This window comes from Rhinolophus sinicus, chromosome 15, assembly GCF_057876585.1.
Source record: "Rhinolophus sinicus isolate RSI-liver-muscle chromosome 15, RSI-T2T, whole genome shotgun sequence".
Classification (NCBI taxonomy): domain Eukaryota; kingdom Metazoa; phylum Chordata; class Mammalia; order Chiroptera; family Rhinolophidae; genus Rhinolophus; species Rhinolophus sinicus.
The window spans coordinates 6034531-6050958 of NC_142515.1; the positions used below are offsets into that span (position 1 = coordinate 6034531).

The 16428-nt window shown below is 54.8% G+C and overlaps 1 protein-coding gene across 7 annotated transcripts in view; it reads left to right on the forward strand.

Annotated features, from left to right (window-relative positions):
• Positions 1–16428, forward strand: part of FAM53B (family with sequence similarity 53 member B) — a 114874-nt gene that overhangs the window by 35511 nt on the left and 62935 nt on the right. For 6 of the 7 annotated variants that reach the window (XM_019742162.3, XM_074338828.2, XM_019742167.3 and 3 more), the window contains exon 2: positions 8166–8429. In XM_019742162.3, the coding sequence (XP_019597721.2) occupies positions 8352–8429 (78 nt within the window). In that variant the 5' untranslated portion in view covers positions 8166–8351. Of the gene's footprint in view, positions 1–399; positions 552–8165; positions 8430–16428 lie in introns of those variants that run through there. The other variant, XM_074338829.2, reaches the window with a different exon arrangement.

The following is a 16428-nucleotide window of genomic DNA, read 5'->3' on the forward strand; positions in this document are numbered from 1 at the left end:
GGAAAACACCTCGAGGACATGACTTCCTCTGGGGCTGGGGGTGAGGGGCGGGTGAGCATGTCGGCTCTAAGGACAGCAGGTGCTTTATCGTCACAAGGAATGATCGCCCATCCCCCTGTGAGCCTGATGTTAGCCACATGCCAGCTGTGTGGCTTTAGTCAGGTCATTTGGCCTCTCTGAGCCCAGTTTCCTCACCTGTCGCATGCAAATGGGAGCCCAGAGTGAGCGTGAGAATTAGTACTGGATCTGAGTATCTGGCAGCCCATCTCTGGAGTGTGGTTTCACAGCGTGTTTCCTGCACCCAGATAGAAAGCCCTCCTCCCTAACCTTCCACCTGAGGAGGCGGAACAAGGAAAACCTCTTGCACATCACAAAGGAAGAACGTGAGCTTGGACAGACGACACAGCTCCCCCAGCGTCCTCCCCTCCTCCTGGACTGGCTGGGACTGGAGTCCAGTGCTCCTCCCGTTTTGTTATTGACTCAGCACACGGACGTTGAGCAGTTCCTTCTATGGGAGGCTCTGTGCTGAGTGCAGAGGATGATGGACTCAGGTTCGTACCCAGACTGCACATGTGAGGGGAGGGCTCTCCACGAACACCCTGGAAGTGGACTTGGAGAGAGGGCAGGGTGGGCTGTAGTAGAGGGGCAGCAGGAGGCAGAGGCCCGAGGAAATGGGGGCAGATGGACACAGATTCCGGCTGGTGTAGCGAGAAGCCTGTAGAACTAACCCCCCCCCCACCCCCCCCGCCCAGGCTGGGAGCACCCCGGCTCCCCTGGGAAGCACAGTTGCCCACCCATTCGGTAAAGGATGCACCTGGGCTGCTTCAGGATGAGCTGTAGAGAGAAGGGGTGTATCGCAAACCTCGCATTTGTCCTTCAGTGTTTGGGCAATCGAACTGAAAAATCAAATACAGGGTAATTATGAGGCAATGTGCAGATCCTGGAGTAGAGGATGAGTGGCGAAGACAAAGACTGTGGAGTTCAGCAGCTGTGGCCCGAGTCCTTGTTTTACCCTTCACAACTGGGGGACCTTGGGCCTGGGCCTCAGACTGTCCCTCTGGAAAATGGTGCCCACACACGGGGTGCTCTAAGGATGCCGGAAGCGTAGGGCCCGGTGCTGTTGCTGTGGCTGTTCTTATTTTACCCATGCTCTGCGTCCTGGTTTTTTTCTGTAAGTACAAACCAAGAAGATGCTAAGAAAATGGTAAGCAAACATGTATTTTTTTCCTGCATAGGGCCTCTCTTGTGGTGTTTTTTTAAATTAGTAATGTTTGGTTGGTGTTAAAAGTATCAACGAAAGTGGTTTTATGTGTGTTTTTCTGACTCTGTATTGAAGGTGGTGAAGGCGGTCCTGTGTTTTATCAATGACTTTTCAGTAGGACCCGAAGACTGGGCCCCTGGGCTGAGGGCGTGTTTAAATGGCCCACTGCAGCCTGGGAAACGCACATTTTGTGGACATGTCCTCCCATTGGAACTCTGGACTCTGTTTCCAATATCAACTCGGTGTGGGAAAGTATGGGCTCTTGATAAAGTTCCTAGGCAGCTTTTAACTTTTATCCTTTAAACTCAGATGACTTAGTTATAAAACAGCAAGCAGAAGGCATCCCCAGGCAGATTAAATTCCCGTCTTGGCAGATAGGAACTTGACAGCGACCGCAGGATTCAGCGCCCCTCGCAGCCCTTCTACTGGTTTGTCACAGGATCTGGCAGAAGGCAGCATGACCCACTGAGACATGCACTTCCCCAAATGTTCATAAATTTGCTTCCAGATTCTGCCTGCATATTGCTTTTGTCACACCAGCTGAAGTTACGAGAGTTTAAAAGTGCATGCAGCCTTCCCGAAGACCTTGTAGAAGTTCTGTTTTCCTCCCATTTCCTTTGCTTAATGGGAGAGGGAAGTGGAGGCTCTGAGAAGAATGACTTGCTCAAGCCATCAGGAAAATCACTGTCAGTGGCCAAGGTCATGTTTAGGTTTTGTTCCGAGTCTTGTGTGTAGGGTGGTAAGATAATCTTCTGCTATAAAACTAACTTGTGCAAACACAGGAGAAAGATACTAAAAGAAGGAAAGTGTCATTGTCTTGGTAATTTCCAATGTGGTCAGTATCTTTTTAAAGGATAGCCCTTCAAAAATGCATGACAGAAGCGTTTGATTAAACTCCTTTAATCTACTTAAGAGTGATACAGAACTCTAGGAGTTGCAAAACTTTTTGGCATATATAAATGCATTTAGCACACACCAGGCAGGGTTCCCTTTTGCCAGAAGCTGAGAGACTCTGACTACAGTGATAACAGACAGCTGGGTTCAAGGGTCGCAAACGAATGAAGGCACACTGAAGATTGCAGAACAAAAGCAAGAAAATTTTATGTTAGGAAAGACGTGTGTGAGACAGCAAAGCTGTCTCCTGTCCCCTGTGGTGTCAGAGTGGCCAAGGAGGCAGACCTGGATTCAAGTCTTGCCCTCGCCCCTGCTGGCTGTAGGGTCTTGGGCAAATGCTTGCTTTATTTCAGGAGCTTCAGGCTTCTCATCTGGAAAATGGGAATACTACTAATAGCGATGCCTGTTCATAGGAATGTGAGATCATTAAATGAGAAGAGCCAGCCTGTGGTTGGTGCTCAGGGAGATGGGAGGTGGAGACAGGGAGTGTGCTCTGTGGAGCACGTGGGGGCAGAGGCGGCCATGGCGCTGGGTCCAGGGCCCCTGCTGAGTACGGGCAGTGTCGCCTGGTGCCTGCTGACCTGGCTCTGGGCACAGTGCTGGGGAGCTCGGGGCTCTCCTTGGGCAACCACACCTTTGGCGTGAGGACTTGAGGGGTGGTCAGGACCCTCTGCCACCACATCTGCAGCCAGGGAACGTGAGGGCGTCCAGGAAAGTGGGATCACGGGTCAGTGGAAAGCCTGACTTTGCTTTTTGCTTTGTGGATGGAAATCCTGGGAAAGATGAATCACTGAGTAGAGGCTGCTGGGGTCGGAACCAGAGAGTACCCCCTGAATAGGCAGGGCATCTGCTGAGGGGAGGCCCTTACCGAACCTCCTCCCATGGACAGTGGGCGCCCGATGTGTGGGGGGCAGGGCAGGAGGCCCTCTGTCTGCCGTGAGCACTGGGCAGGGAGTCTCAGCAGAGGGTGGGAGTACATGTGGGGACAGGGAAGTGACCACACAAGGTTTAAACACAGGTCAAGGAGACTGCAGAAGACAGGGCAGGGTGATGTTGACAGAAGTGCCACCCGCAGTGGCTACTTGTTTGTGCCAAGGGGAGTGGGTACCCATGTCTGGGCCCCTCTCTGCCACATTCTCACACACATTTTCTTACCTCAATTGTCCAGCAACCTCCAGAGCAAAGGTATTATATCACTCTCATTTCAAAGGTGAGGACACTGAAATCAAGTGACTTGCTGCAGGTGAAGGCCAGGGCCCCCCAGCCCCTCAGCATGCGTCTCATCCCTCCTTCCACGTGGCCTCCTTGATACAGGCAGCAGCAGCCGTGTGCGCTTCTTTTAAAAAGAATTTTTTTTTGGTATTTGCAAACAGTGTAGTTCATTTTCTTGGTGTTTAGTTTTATGCGTTTTGACAAATGCAGAGATTGAGTGGGCTTTCTTAATTTAAACTTTACATTTTGCGATCATTGTAACTTCACATGTAGTTGTAAAATAATAGAGAAATCCTGGGCCATTTACTCAGTTTCCCCCCAGTAATAACTAATATCTTGCAAAACTGTAGCTTAGTATCAAAGCAGGAAATTGACACTGATGCATTCAAGATACAGACCGTCTGTGTCACCACAGAGATTCCTCCTGTTGCCGTTTCATAACCACGCCCACCTCCTTCCCACCCCAATACCCCCATCCTGCACCCCCAGCAACCTCTCATCTGCTCTTCGTTTCTGTAATTTTGCCATTTCAACAATGTTGCGTAAATGGCTTCATGCAGTCATTAACCTCTGGGGTGTGGGCTGTCTCACTCAGCACGATTCCTTTTTGATGCTGAGTAGTATTCCGCCCATAGCACAACAGGTTGAACCATTCCCCTGTGAAAGGACATCTAGCTGGGTTCCCGGTTTGGGCTCTTTGCACATTCACCTGCAGGTTTTTGTGTGACGTGAGTTTGCATTTCTCTGGGGTAAATCCAAGGGGTGCACTTGCTGGGGTTTTGAAGGATGCATTTGGGATGGCAAGGCAGGTGGGAGGCAGGGGCTGTGCTACAGGTGGACACTGGTGGGAAGCACAGACCTGGGAGCTGGGCCGTCTGGGTTCAAGTCCAAGCTCCCTCAGGCCCCGGGTGAGTGGCTTCCTCTGTCTGTAAAGTGGTAGTTGGACCTATGATGGGGCTGATGTGCATACAGCACCTGGGGCACAGTCGGTGCTCAGTACATAGAAGCGGCCCTTAACCTTTTCAACGCGTTGATTTCAGGTTTGTTCTCCACAATGTGTCAAAAATCCACAGAAAATAATTACAGTATTTATATTTTAAGTAAATACAATAAAGATGCTACATTTTATTGCAATAAATGATGACTTTAAAGTATAAAAATTTCCTATTGTTATTCATTCTTGAAAAACATAGAAATACAGAAAAATATACATCTGCTTTCCTAACCTTCCTTGCTGGAACACTGAGCTCGTGGGGGTAAAGTCGGTAAAGTCGAACGCCGCAGTCAGCAGCTTGGAGATCATTCAACTACAGACGAACTTCGCAGCGAAAGTGTTAATATGGATTTAGAGAAAACGCACCAGGTCAGAGCAGGGTCTGTGCCCCAGAGGTGGCCTTGGGAAGCCTTCACTTTGCCACCTGTGGGCTCTGGGGCACCTCCTTTTTACCTTGGGCAGAGCTATGCTCCCAGTTGTCCCTTCAAAGCCTAGCCCCTGGCTTCTTCCTGAGACGTCCTGGCCCTTGTTTTGGACTGGGCTCCAAGTCTCTGCACGGGCACGGCATTCTCTAATGACCTGGCCAGGCCCGTGCCACGGATCAAAGGAATCCCAGAGAATTCCAGATGGTGCCAGGCTCTGCTGGTCTCGATTTGCCTCCCAGGGTCTGAGAATGTGCCAGACCATTTCAGATGTTGCTCTGATTGAGCCTAATTCCAGAAATGTGTATTGAGCTCTTACTGTATCCATGGCGCTGTGCTAAGTGTCACAAAGCGTTCAGGCAAAATCACTGAACAGATCCCAGCAGCCAACTCCAGCCCCTCTGGGAGCCCTTGTGGCCTCGTGATAAAGTTACGTTCAGTCTGGCATTCAGAGCCCTTGGTCTGGTTTGAATCTGTCCTTCAAGGTACTTGTCCTGCTGCCACCCGCTCTCCACGCAGGTCCCCTGTACTCCAGCCACCAGCATGCTGTCTGTGCCCCACACACCATGGACGGGGCAGGCTGTCGTGCTTTGCTCACACTCTTCCCTCTGCCTGGGTGCCTCTTCCCTTCCTGTTGAAATCTTGCCTATTTCCTTTTTAATCAAAGGGGGTGTCATGTGCACTGGATGAGCCATTCAGACAACACAGCGCCTGCTCCTGCTCCAGAACCAGAGGCCCTTCCTCGAGGCAGCCATGCTTAGGGGACGATGCTGCCCTCCTCTCTGGCGGTTTCCACTTGTCAGTGTATCTTGGAGAGTGTTCATATCTATACCATTAGAATTGCCTCATTAAAATTGTGGTGAAGGTGACATGGTATTCCTGTACATAACTACACTGTGATTTATGTAGCCTGTCCCGTGCAGGTAGATGGGCGTCTGGGTTGTCCCCACTCCTGGGGTCCCCACACGCAGGCCGTCAGTGCTGTGTGTGCTTGGCCCCTGGCAGAGGGGCCTGTTTCCGACTCAGCGCCAGTGCCCCCCTCCTGTCTGCCTTAAGCGGGTGTGGTCCCTGCGCTCACAGCACTCTTTGCGTGAGTCCCAGGGACAGGGATTGTGGTGGACCTTCTTCCCCTTTCCAGAGTCTGCTGTGTTTGCGACCACCCTGTGTCCAGGTGCTCTGGTGTTCACCCCCTGCTGCCTCTGTGAGGCCTCGTGTGTGGTGGGGGCTCCAGCCGGGCGCCTCAGTCCAGCTGCGTGCTTGCTGCCTGGCGCTGCTTCGGATGCACTGCCGTGTTTCCATGGCAATAGACTTCCACAGCATCATTTTGACGGTTTTACCAGAGGGATGGGCCATAGTGCAGCCAGTCCCCTCCCTCTTGATGGAATTTGGCTTTACAAATGCTGATGGAATTTCCATTTTAAGCAATTTGAGAGGACAGATGCTTGGGTGTCCATTGCTGAGAAAGGATGAGGCCCCCAAGCTCCCTCATGAAACGAGTGACGGTAGCTACTGTTCACTGAGCACTTCCTCAGATGAGCTCGGGCTTCTCACCGAGCAGGGGGCCTTGAGCTCTGCCTTCATATGATACAGTAATCTTCTGAGGCAGGCACTGCTGTCCCTATTTCACAGAGAGGGACACTGAGGCTCAGAGTGAGTAATGTGGCAAAGGTCACTCAGACAGTATATTTCCAGAGCTGGACTCAAGCGCACCCAGGTGGGCTTGATTGGACCTAGGCCTGTAACCACGAACCCCCCGCCTCCTTAAAGAAAAAGGAAATGGGAGAAGGACAGGTCACCCACCTGGGCCTTGGGCCAACGGCTGGCTGCCCCAGGACAGAACCGAGGTTGCACCCGGAAAGAAGATGGCCACCATCAGACCTCACCTTCCTCACTGAGGCAGCACAAAGGGTCCCTTTGAAGACCCAGTCCAGGAGCACCCCTCCGGGCGCTCTCCTGCCTGGCGTGCCCCGGCCTGCGCCCAAGCCAAGTGTCCAGGGGCTCGCGGGCATTTCTGGCTCAGCTGTCTGGCCCGAGCTTGGAGGAGTGGTCTGAAGTTCTTCCCCTGAGCAGATCGCTCTTGCTCAGAACATGTCGCTTCCAGAGCCATGTGGTTGAGACCACATTGTCTCCTGGTCGCACTGGGAACCTGCGGACTGCCCTGGGCGCCCTCCCCAGCAGCCCGGCCTTGACAGTGTATTGATTTCCCTCCTTCCCTTCCCTGCTTTTGCACTTTGGATGAACCTTGTTTCGAAGAACAGTAGAAGGTAATTTTCCTGGGCTTGCCAGCTGGCCCATAATTGAGCAATTTCAATAACACCCACTGTAAAGTCTAATCGAAGTAAACAGGAAAATATGATTTACAATCTGGATGGCAAGTAAATACCAGGGTACAATTAATTTTTACCCCGAGCAGCAGATTCTAAAACCTTTTCCTGCACCGAGCAGTTTGTGTTTAATGATCGATTAGGAGCTGCCTTTCTATTTATCACTGTTATCATCACTACACTTTACTTTTTGATGGTGGTCTTCAGGTTTCTTGTGTCCGCGTGACTTTCTTTGAAGGTGTAACCGCAGAGTGGGGCATGAGAAACGGATCAGAAAAGTTCATTTGTAAGGGGTGGTTTTTCAGACCTGAACTGAAGGCTGCACTCTCTGCGTTTGCTTGGTAGTACATGGTGGTGGGTCGGGGACAGGTGACAGCTGTGTAGAATGGGGGTCCTGTTATGCTGGGAGGCCATGTGTGGGCAGGCCATGCATGGGCTGTGACTTTGTTTACCTTATTCTGGGGAAGGGAACAAAGCTATAAAGGCCTCCAGTGTTGCGAATGTATCGTTGTGGAAGAGTAGCACTGCCGAGGATGGGAGTTGTGCGCCTTTAAATGGACCCTCCTGATTTTTCCAGCACCTTCTGTTCATAACTGGGTGGGAGAGACTAACCACCTCGCTGACTGTTGGTCTCCTGCTGCCAGTCGGCTGCCCAAGGGCTGACCCATTTGGTTTTGATTCTGGGATCAGTGTGTGTGTGTCCCTCAGCCTAGGGTGGGCAGACACTGAGGCCGTCTGCAAAGCCAGCTCAGTGTAAGATGTCACATGACTTGAGCACACTTGGGGGACAGCAGGTCATGAGCAGCCCAGACCCTGAGATATGTCTTAAAGGCACCACATGGCTAAACGGACGTATGTTGTTGTACCCACTATGGTGTCTGTTGGCTTTAGGGAGCCGCCAAGGCCGGCATGGGGGCGGGGACTCTGAGAAGGTGATTCTGGCCTGTGAGGCCCTCCCAGAATGGGAGACGGGTCCAGCGTGGAGGGGAGTGGGCAGCTCTCTCAGGGCCCCAGTCTTCCCAGTCCTGAATCCCCGTGCCTTCCTTTTGTCTTTCCAGGGAGTTGACCACACTTGGCCATTTTCTGTAAGAGCCCCCCCAAGGCGGGTGAGTGGCTGATGGGGAGCTGTTTCTGCTGACGTTACTCACCTGGGAGGTGCCCAGGGGATCGCCTCTGCCCAAGTCTGCCCAACGAGATGGCTCGTGCCCACCCTGGGCCAGAGCCCAACGCCTGAGGTCCTTACGATGGTGATGATCCTAAGGCAAAGCCTCAGCAACCAGGGCCCTGACTCCATCGCACGCAAGACCTTCAACTCTGAGCTGGTAAGGACCCACTGGGCCTTGTCTCACTGGTGACCCTTTTTGAGACCCGATGTCCAGCTGGGACTGTGGACTGAGTGTGCAGGCCTAGCAGACTGAGTACAAAGGGCCCGAGAACAGTGCTCTGAGATGTTGCAGGCCGGGGTGCGGGGAGGGGGGCAGAGGAGCCCAGAGCCTGGCTAAGTAGTTGCAAGAAGGAAGTAGCTGGCTCAGACTGGAGTCTTCTGGTGAATGAGGAGGGAAGGCCAGCGCCCTGGTAAATAATACCAAGCGTGGTCCTGCCACCCTGCCAGGCTGTGACCGACATTCCTTCTGATCTCCTCCCAGGAAGGGGAGGTGGCGCCCTGAACGGTGGCCCAGATAAGGCCGTACCTCCAAAGGGTGGTGCAGAGTAAGAGCTGCTGCCGCGGGAATGTCAAGAGTGGGAGCAGATGGAGAAAGAAGGCGCAGTCTGGCGGCCAGTGGTGGGCTGTGGTGACAGCTGCCCTTTGGCTTCCCTCTGCCAAGGTTGTCCTCTGGACAAGTGGCCTGATGGGCTGGGCCAGAGAGGCAGACAAACAGGCCTGTCCGGCTGAGAACGAAACAGCCTCCTAACTGTCCTTTGCATTCCTCATCCCTCAGAAGTAAGCCGGGCTGCTCCCCAGCTGAGGGAGCAGGAAGAAGTCCCGGTCAGGCACACATACTCTTGTGGAGGAGTTTTGTAGATGGGCGAGTCCCCAGGACTCTGCTGTGTCCGCGATCGGGGTGGGGGGTGGGGCACTGTCTGGGGTCACGTCACCCAGTGCCTGTCCCGCTGCCCTTCACAGCCCCTGGTGAGAACACACACTGGCCCTCTCGTGGACTCCCTTCATTGGTCTCTCACCAACAACCAAGCCGAGAGCTGGCAGGTGGGTCTCTGGCCCTCACAGGAGCTTTTGAAAGCCACCGAGACCTGTGTCCACCCCACAGGCCTTCACAGAGCACCTTGGGTGTGCCAGGCGCTGGGCTGGAGGCATTCCACAAGCAAAGATGAGTCAGGCTCTGCCCGTCATGACTTCCTTTCCAATTGGCCTTTAATATCTATCTGTAATTAGATCCCCTCTCACCATCCCCACTGCTGCTGTCCTCTCTCGCCTAGATTCTTGTGGTAACAGGCCCCCCCGCTTCTGGCTGCTTTGGCCTGTTCTCCACCAGCAGCCAGAGAGAACACGAGTCTTGCCGGTCCCTCCTCTGCTCAGAACCTTCCACCGGCTTCTCATCTCAGGCCCAGCCAATGCCAAAGCCCTTTCTTGGATGTACGAGGCCCCACGTGGCCCCCCGGGACCACTCTGCTCTCTGCTGCCCACCCCCCATTCACTCTGCTCAAGCCACACTGGCCTCCATGCTCATTGTGCCAAGCACTAGCCTGCCTCAGGGCCTTTGTACTTTTTCCGTGGCCTGAAACACTCCCCCTAGCAGGATTCTGCTTCCCTCCCTTTCTTTTCTGGTCAGTCGCCCAAAATTTAATTCTACTGCCACCACCCTTACCTCCCTCACCCTTTCTGTCCCCTTTCCCCATCTCTGTTCCTTCTTAGGCAGGTACCACTTTTTAATACTTGGATCTTGTGTGTTGAATGACTCCTGCACTAGAATGTGAGCGTGACAAAGGCATTTTTGTCTCTTGCTTGTGGCTGAATCCTCAGTGCCTAAAGCCCAGGCCTAGTACACGGTAGGTGCTCAGTGGACATTTGCAGAGTGAATGAATGTGCGTTCCCGTAGCCCAGCTTCTCCTCCTGTCATTGTTTTAGCCCCTTTCTGGCTGCTGCTGAGATTGCTCTTTTTCTGTTGTTGGTGGGTGTTTTCCTGGTAAATCTAAAGAACACATTTAGAGTAGCTCTGACCAGAAAGGAATGACGGTCAGGGTGAGGGCCTTCTGGATGTCCTAAGGGAGCATCCCTGCCGGGTCGAGCTGCACTGTTGGCCTTAGCAGCTGCTGCTGAACTTGGTCCCATCCCAGGGCGAGTCTGGCTGGGGTTGGCCATGGAGCTGGTTCCAGGGCGTGTGGGCCTGAGGTCAGCTGAGCCGTTCTTCGAATAGACATGGCTTGAGCCCATGCCAGGAGGAGTGTGGCCTCACAGCCCTAGTGGGATAGGAAGACTCATCTTCTCAGGAAAGGGAAGGGAAGGGAAGGGAGGGGAAAGGGAAAGAAAGGAGGTCAAGGGCAGCAAACAGGTCATGGCGAAGGGCTGTGTGGTCCACCTGCTGCTATGTGGCTTAGGGTCTTCCCTGTCTTCCCAGACTCTCTCCCCTTCCTGGAAGGTCATCGGCTGCTCCAGGCCCATCTGTCCTCTTCGGACTCTTCCCTCCCCTTAAGTCCCAGAAGGGCAGGTCAGCTGTGAGGAGTGGCCATCTTTGGAAGGGGGCTTTCTCATTGTCAGTTTGGTGGCGCCTCACAGGCTATTGGCCCCAGTCCAGGCCTGGCCTGGTTCTGCTTGCACAGGAGGAAGCTCAGTGTGGGCCAGTGGACAGGCAGGAGTGCAGCTGTCCCAGCGGCTTGGGACGGGAAGCGCCGTCCGTGTGGTGCTTGCAGAAGTCCTACCACCCTTCCCTCCTCTGGAGCCTGCCCCCGCCCTGCTGAGGGGCAGGGGTACGTCCACCTCTACCCTGTTACACAGACAGGAAACTGCTGCTCTGAGAGCCCAGGGGATGGGGGGCCTAGGCCACACAGCTGGCGAGCAGGGTGCCCGGATGCAGCCTGCAAGCCCAGGCACTTGTGTCCTGCACCCCAGACCTGCACGCACAGCCCAGCCTGGCTCCTGAGGCTGTAGTCTCAGGACTCCACTAGGCCTTGGGCAGTGCCACGGGCTCAACAACCAAAGAAAGACCCCAAGTGATCTCAGTCTAGTGGAGACATCCACCACACGGAATGTGAGATACACTGATGTGAGAGTTTGCTCTCAGCAGCCAGTGAGGGTGAGAGGAAGTTAGTGGGGGTTTTGCTTCAGCTTCCTAAGCTGGTAACATCATCCTCATGTAAATACCATCAAGATAATAACAGGAAAGGTGGAAAAGCATTTCTCTTTTGTTTTCTAATCAGACTAAGAAGATAACAGAAGTGGGGGTTTAAGATTACAAAAGAAAATGTGAATCACCACAGGCCACCTTGGAATTGTGGCGACAGATCTCAGAGAGACAGCAGTGAGGAGAGAAAGTCCAAAACTGCAGGTGAAAGTCACCTGGGGGGGGGAGCCTTGAAACACGGGGTGAGGAGAGGCCCACAGGTGCTCTCCTGGGCCTGGCCAGCCCCCTCCCCGTCTTCTTAGGAGCCCATTTAATGGTGTTGGTTCTCCTTTTTCTGCAAACTAAATGCTGCTGACAACGTGACTGCCTCTACTCTCGAGAGAAAGAGAGGAAGAACAGAAAAAAGGACTGAGAGCGCTCCGTAGGTTTTGCCTTTCTCCAGGGAGAGGTGGCTGGGGGCCTTGCCTTGGCCCAGCTGGCTGGGCTTGCACAATGGGCAGCGATGCCCACACTGGGTTCCCCTTTGCCCCACTCCGCCGCCGGCCGCTTTCCTCTGCCGAGCGGTCTCTTCCTTCTAGTGTTCTAACATTAGCTGCTGCTACTGGCAGGCAGCCCAGACATTTGACCTCGGGAGCAGCATTCCCCAGCTCCTTCCCACACGCTCACACTCAGGCAGAGGGTCTGTTCTCTTGCACCAGGCTGACCATGTTCCTGGCCAGGCCCAGCTGTCTCCCCAGAAACTCCCAAGCCTCTGTCAAGTCTGGAGACCAGCGGGAGCTGGGGGTGCATCGCTCCAGGGCGGAGGCGGAGTGTGGGTCCAGGCAGCCGCCCTTTCCCAGCCTCGTGGTATTTCCCACAACAGCCGACACTGGTTTGTGGAGCAGGCCCTTCCTTCTGCGCTTGTCAGATCAGCGTGCCAAGGCTAAGTGACTTGCTCAGTTGGAAGAGTTAGTGGCCACGTCAGGCCTTGCACCCAGCTGCCTGGGAACCGAGGGTCTTCATATTCCCGGTCACCCGGACTTGGCATTGGGCTCAACAGCCCCAGCCAGCATCCCTGGCAGGCCACAGGCTGGGCTGAAGTTTGAATTCAGAAATGCAGAGTCCGAGGCAGTCCGGTGCCTTTTCCCGGGGCAAGCAGACGCCAAGGGGCCCGTCGTCCATGCCTGAGCCAACCCTGAAGTCCGGGGAGCCAGGGCCACCACCGGCTGTCTGCCCCAGACACGCTGCTTCCTTCTCAGCTTCTCTGCTGCTCGGGTCTGCCTCTCCCTTCTGCTTTCCACGGCCATGGTCTCACCATGTTCCCTTTTGGAGGCTGGGGTCCCCGCTTGTTCCCCTCATGTGCATGAGTATGATCTTGTCCACGCGGCATTGCGGTTCCCTGTAACACTGCATCAGGGAAAGGAAAAAGGGACGCGACCGCTTTAGTCAGTCATCTGCAGAAGAAAGGAAGAAGAAGCATGGGCATGTGCGGAGACGGCTTTGCCGTACTTGCTGAGCCAGTTCCTCATTACAGAAAGGCCTGAATCGTGTCTTTATTTGAGTCAGGGCTTCTTTCCTTAGTCAGAGTTTGATTTGCAGCTTTTGCCTTTCCCATGGAAGATCCAATTCCAGAACCTTCTCTCCTGACCTGAGACCAGGCCCTGCCCTGGGGGAGGCTTGGAAACAGAGGCTTCCCAGTGGGGGAAATACCAGGGGGGCTGTGCTCATTGTCCTATGTCACTGCAGACACCAGCCAGGGCCTGTGTGCACGTCTGTGCACGTCTGTGTGCACACTGAGTGTCTTGGGAAACCTCAGAGGGTGAGTCCCCCCAGGGCCTGTGGGGCCTCACCACATAGGTAGGGATCGGATCAACCTTCCCACAGGGGGTCCAAAGGGGCAGAGAGGCCGGCTGCAGAATGGCACAGACAGTGGGGATTTTATCATGTGTTGGGTATACTAGGAATACAACGGCTCTGGACCACCTGGAGCCCAGTGGGAAGCTCGGGCGGTGTTGGACCTTGGGAAACCTGCCAGTGGTTGGGGTGTGCCTGGGACCTGACACCCTGGGAAGCTGTCAGGTACGGGATGTTCAGGCCTGCCCACCGCCGGCCCAGCCTCAGACAGGGCTCAGAAAGCAAGATGGGGGGCCCTGATCCCACTGTTTATTTCCTGGTTTCTTCAGCTACCCCAACAGGCGGCACAAAGCCCAGGGGGAAGTAATTAGCCCATAACGAGTTCAGGCTTCATGATTGGCCTTCAGATTGCCACCGTCCTCTCGGTCAGCATTTCCCCATCATGACTTTGAGGGAAATTCTCTACATACGCAAACCCATTTGCCTGAATTGACCATCAAGAAGAGGAAGAAGGAAAAGAAAGAGGAGAAAGCTGCATTTTGTGAAAAACAAACAAACAAACAAAAACACACCACCAAAAACCAAAAAAACCCAAAAAACTACACTACACTATATAAGTAAGTTTAACTTGTAAATATTTCCTCATGGTCCTGAAAACCTCCACCAAAGCACCACTTGGAGCGGTTGCGTGGCTTCCTTAAACACAAGCCTCTTGAAGCCCAGCATGAAATCGGCTGGGGTTCCTCAGTTGTAAGCAGGAGACCATTTCTGGCTAACTTGACACGCAAAGAGGACCCCGTGAGCACTGGCAGAGAACTGCAGGCCTGGAGAGGAGTTGGCGAATGAAGCCCCAGAAAAGACAGGGATGGGGCAGCTTGGGTGGCTTGGGAAGCAGGTGCTCACGGCAGGCTCAGGGCGTCCCACTGGGTGAAGCAGCCCCAGCACCCCCTTGGTCCAGAACTCAGAGCCCTGGAGTGACGAGTGTCTGGTCAGCCATGCCTGTGTCCTGTGCCCACCCCATGCCGGGGACACCGAGGCCCAGTCTCACCATGACACGCCCCAGTGAGGGAGGGGAGGAGCCCCAGTGCAGAGTTGGGGTGCTGTTTGAAGAAGGGGCGCTGCACCATGAGTCTGTACGGTTTCACATGCTCAATGAAGAAACCAGGAGTGGGGCTCCCCTACAACGGGGAACCAGGGGAAGGGCTTCCTTCAAGTTGTAAACTCTCAGTGTCCACCTGCGTCCTTGAGTGCAGAGTCAGAGGCCGCGTGAGGAGCCTGGGCCCACCTAGGGTCACCCCCCGACTCTGTCCACCTGCTGCTGTCTCCCCTTCCCCCTGAGTTTTAATTTGGCGTGAGCCCAGCGGGTCCTGGCCAGTGGAAATCGTTTCCGTTGGCCCCACATCCGCCGGGCCTGTGGCAGCACGACCAGCTTGGGCTGACAGCTGGCCATAGCGTTCAGTCACCAGAGAGTCCCGTGGCGCCTGCTGTGTGCTGGGAACATCGTGGACAAGACAGCAGCCTCGAGAAGGTTGAGTCTTGGGGGAAGCAGAGAATAGGCACAGAAGCGAATGAAGTGACGCAGGCGATGCAAAAGCTAAACAAGGCCGTGTGAAGTAAGCACAATGGGGGCCAGCGCCTTTCAGCCGGGTGCTCAGGGCAGGCCGCTGAGGAGGCCGCGTGACAGGAATGAGACCCAGAGCCCATCTTGTAAAGACCCCACCGCGAAGGGCCTGAGGCAGCAGCAAGCTGGCTGGTCCCACAGAGCTGCGTGAGGGGGGACAGGATGGGTTGAGTGAGGGTTGTGGACACCATGCTTGGCTCACATGGGTCTGGTGGGCTGTGGGGAGAGGGGGCGGCCTGAATTTTATTCTGGTTGCTGTGGGAAGTCCTTGGAGGGTGGTAAACAGAGGAACAATGTGGGCTGGCCTCTGTTGGGTCTGGGTGGAGAATGGACCCGGGGCTCAGGGCACAGGCAGGGGACTAGTTAGGAGACTGGCTTAGTCTCAGCGGAGGGTGGTGGTGTCCTGAGCAGGACAGCAGGGCATTCCAAGTGTGTGTTCTCCAAGTTGAGACACGGCTCTGCAGCAAACGCTGAGCCACTGAATGAGTGATAATGAGTGAACGCGGGCCTGGAGAGCCCCCATGCGCTGGCCCAGTGGCTCTCCTCTGTGGGTACGGACCCCAGCAGCTGTTGTGCCCATCACGTGTTCACCTTGCCTGGGCAGGCCCCGAGGCGCTCTCTGTCTGGAACACAGCTCAGAGGAAGAACAAGGCCAGCGAGCAGGGATGCGTTGGCAGGTTGGCCCACTGTTGGTTTCCTGCTGTTGTCTGGGGACCCCAAGCCCTCCTCAGTGGCCCCTGCATCGCAGTGCAGCCAACCGGCCACTCCAGGCTTCTCGCTGTCTTCTGCAGTCCATGGCCCGATTCTGGTTTGGGTTTCTGGGGGCTCCCAGCCTAGGTAGCTTTGCCCCCTGCCACCAAGCACGAGGGTGGGCTGCCTGCTGCGGTTCCCCAGTGGGTGTGTGCTTTGTGCTGGGGTGTTGGACTGTCTCCCTCAGCAGGCAAGCCCAGCTTTTCTCTCTCTGAACACAGCAGAGCTCTCGAGTTTGTCACCTGCTCTCCATTGGGTGACTTTGGTATGGGCTTTCAGTGTGTATCCTGCTGCATTAACCGAGTCAGTGGGGAGGGAGGTGGTCACAGCCCGCCCTTTCCCCCGACACATGTAGATTAGATGGTTAAGTCTCTGGAACTCAAGGGGACCACCTGTCCTGCAAGTATAAAGAGTGTTTTACGTGGAGGAGGAGGGACTGGCGGAGGACTGCCCACCCCCCGCACCAGCTGGGCCTTCAGCACCAGCTGTAGTGTCTCCTCAGGAAACCAGCCTTGACCTCCCGCACGCAGCACCCACAGGCTGGTTATCTTTCCCCGTCCCACTCTCTGTGTAGTGGCTTGTCTCTGACGGTGTCCTCTACGAAATGGGAGCTTCTTGTGGGCTGAGGCGCTGTCCTTCGTCTCTGCCCAGGGCTCCTCAGGATGGACCCTAATAACCTGATTGGATGACCACGTATCTGACGGAGGGCAAAGACCCCGGAATCAGGCAGCTGGGGACAGGGGTGGGGAGCTGGTGCCAGGCGCTTGCCACCCTCTTATCTGGGTGGGCCAGGTGTTCCTAGGCGGCCCCACCCTCACC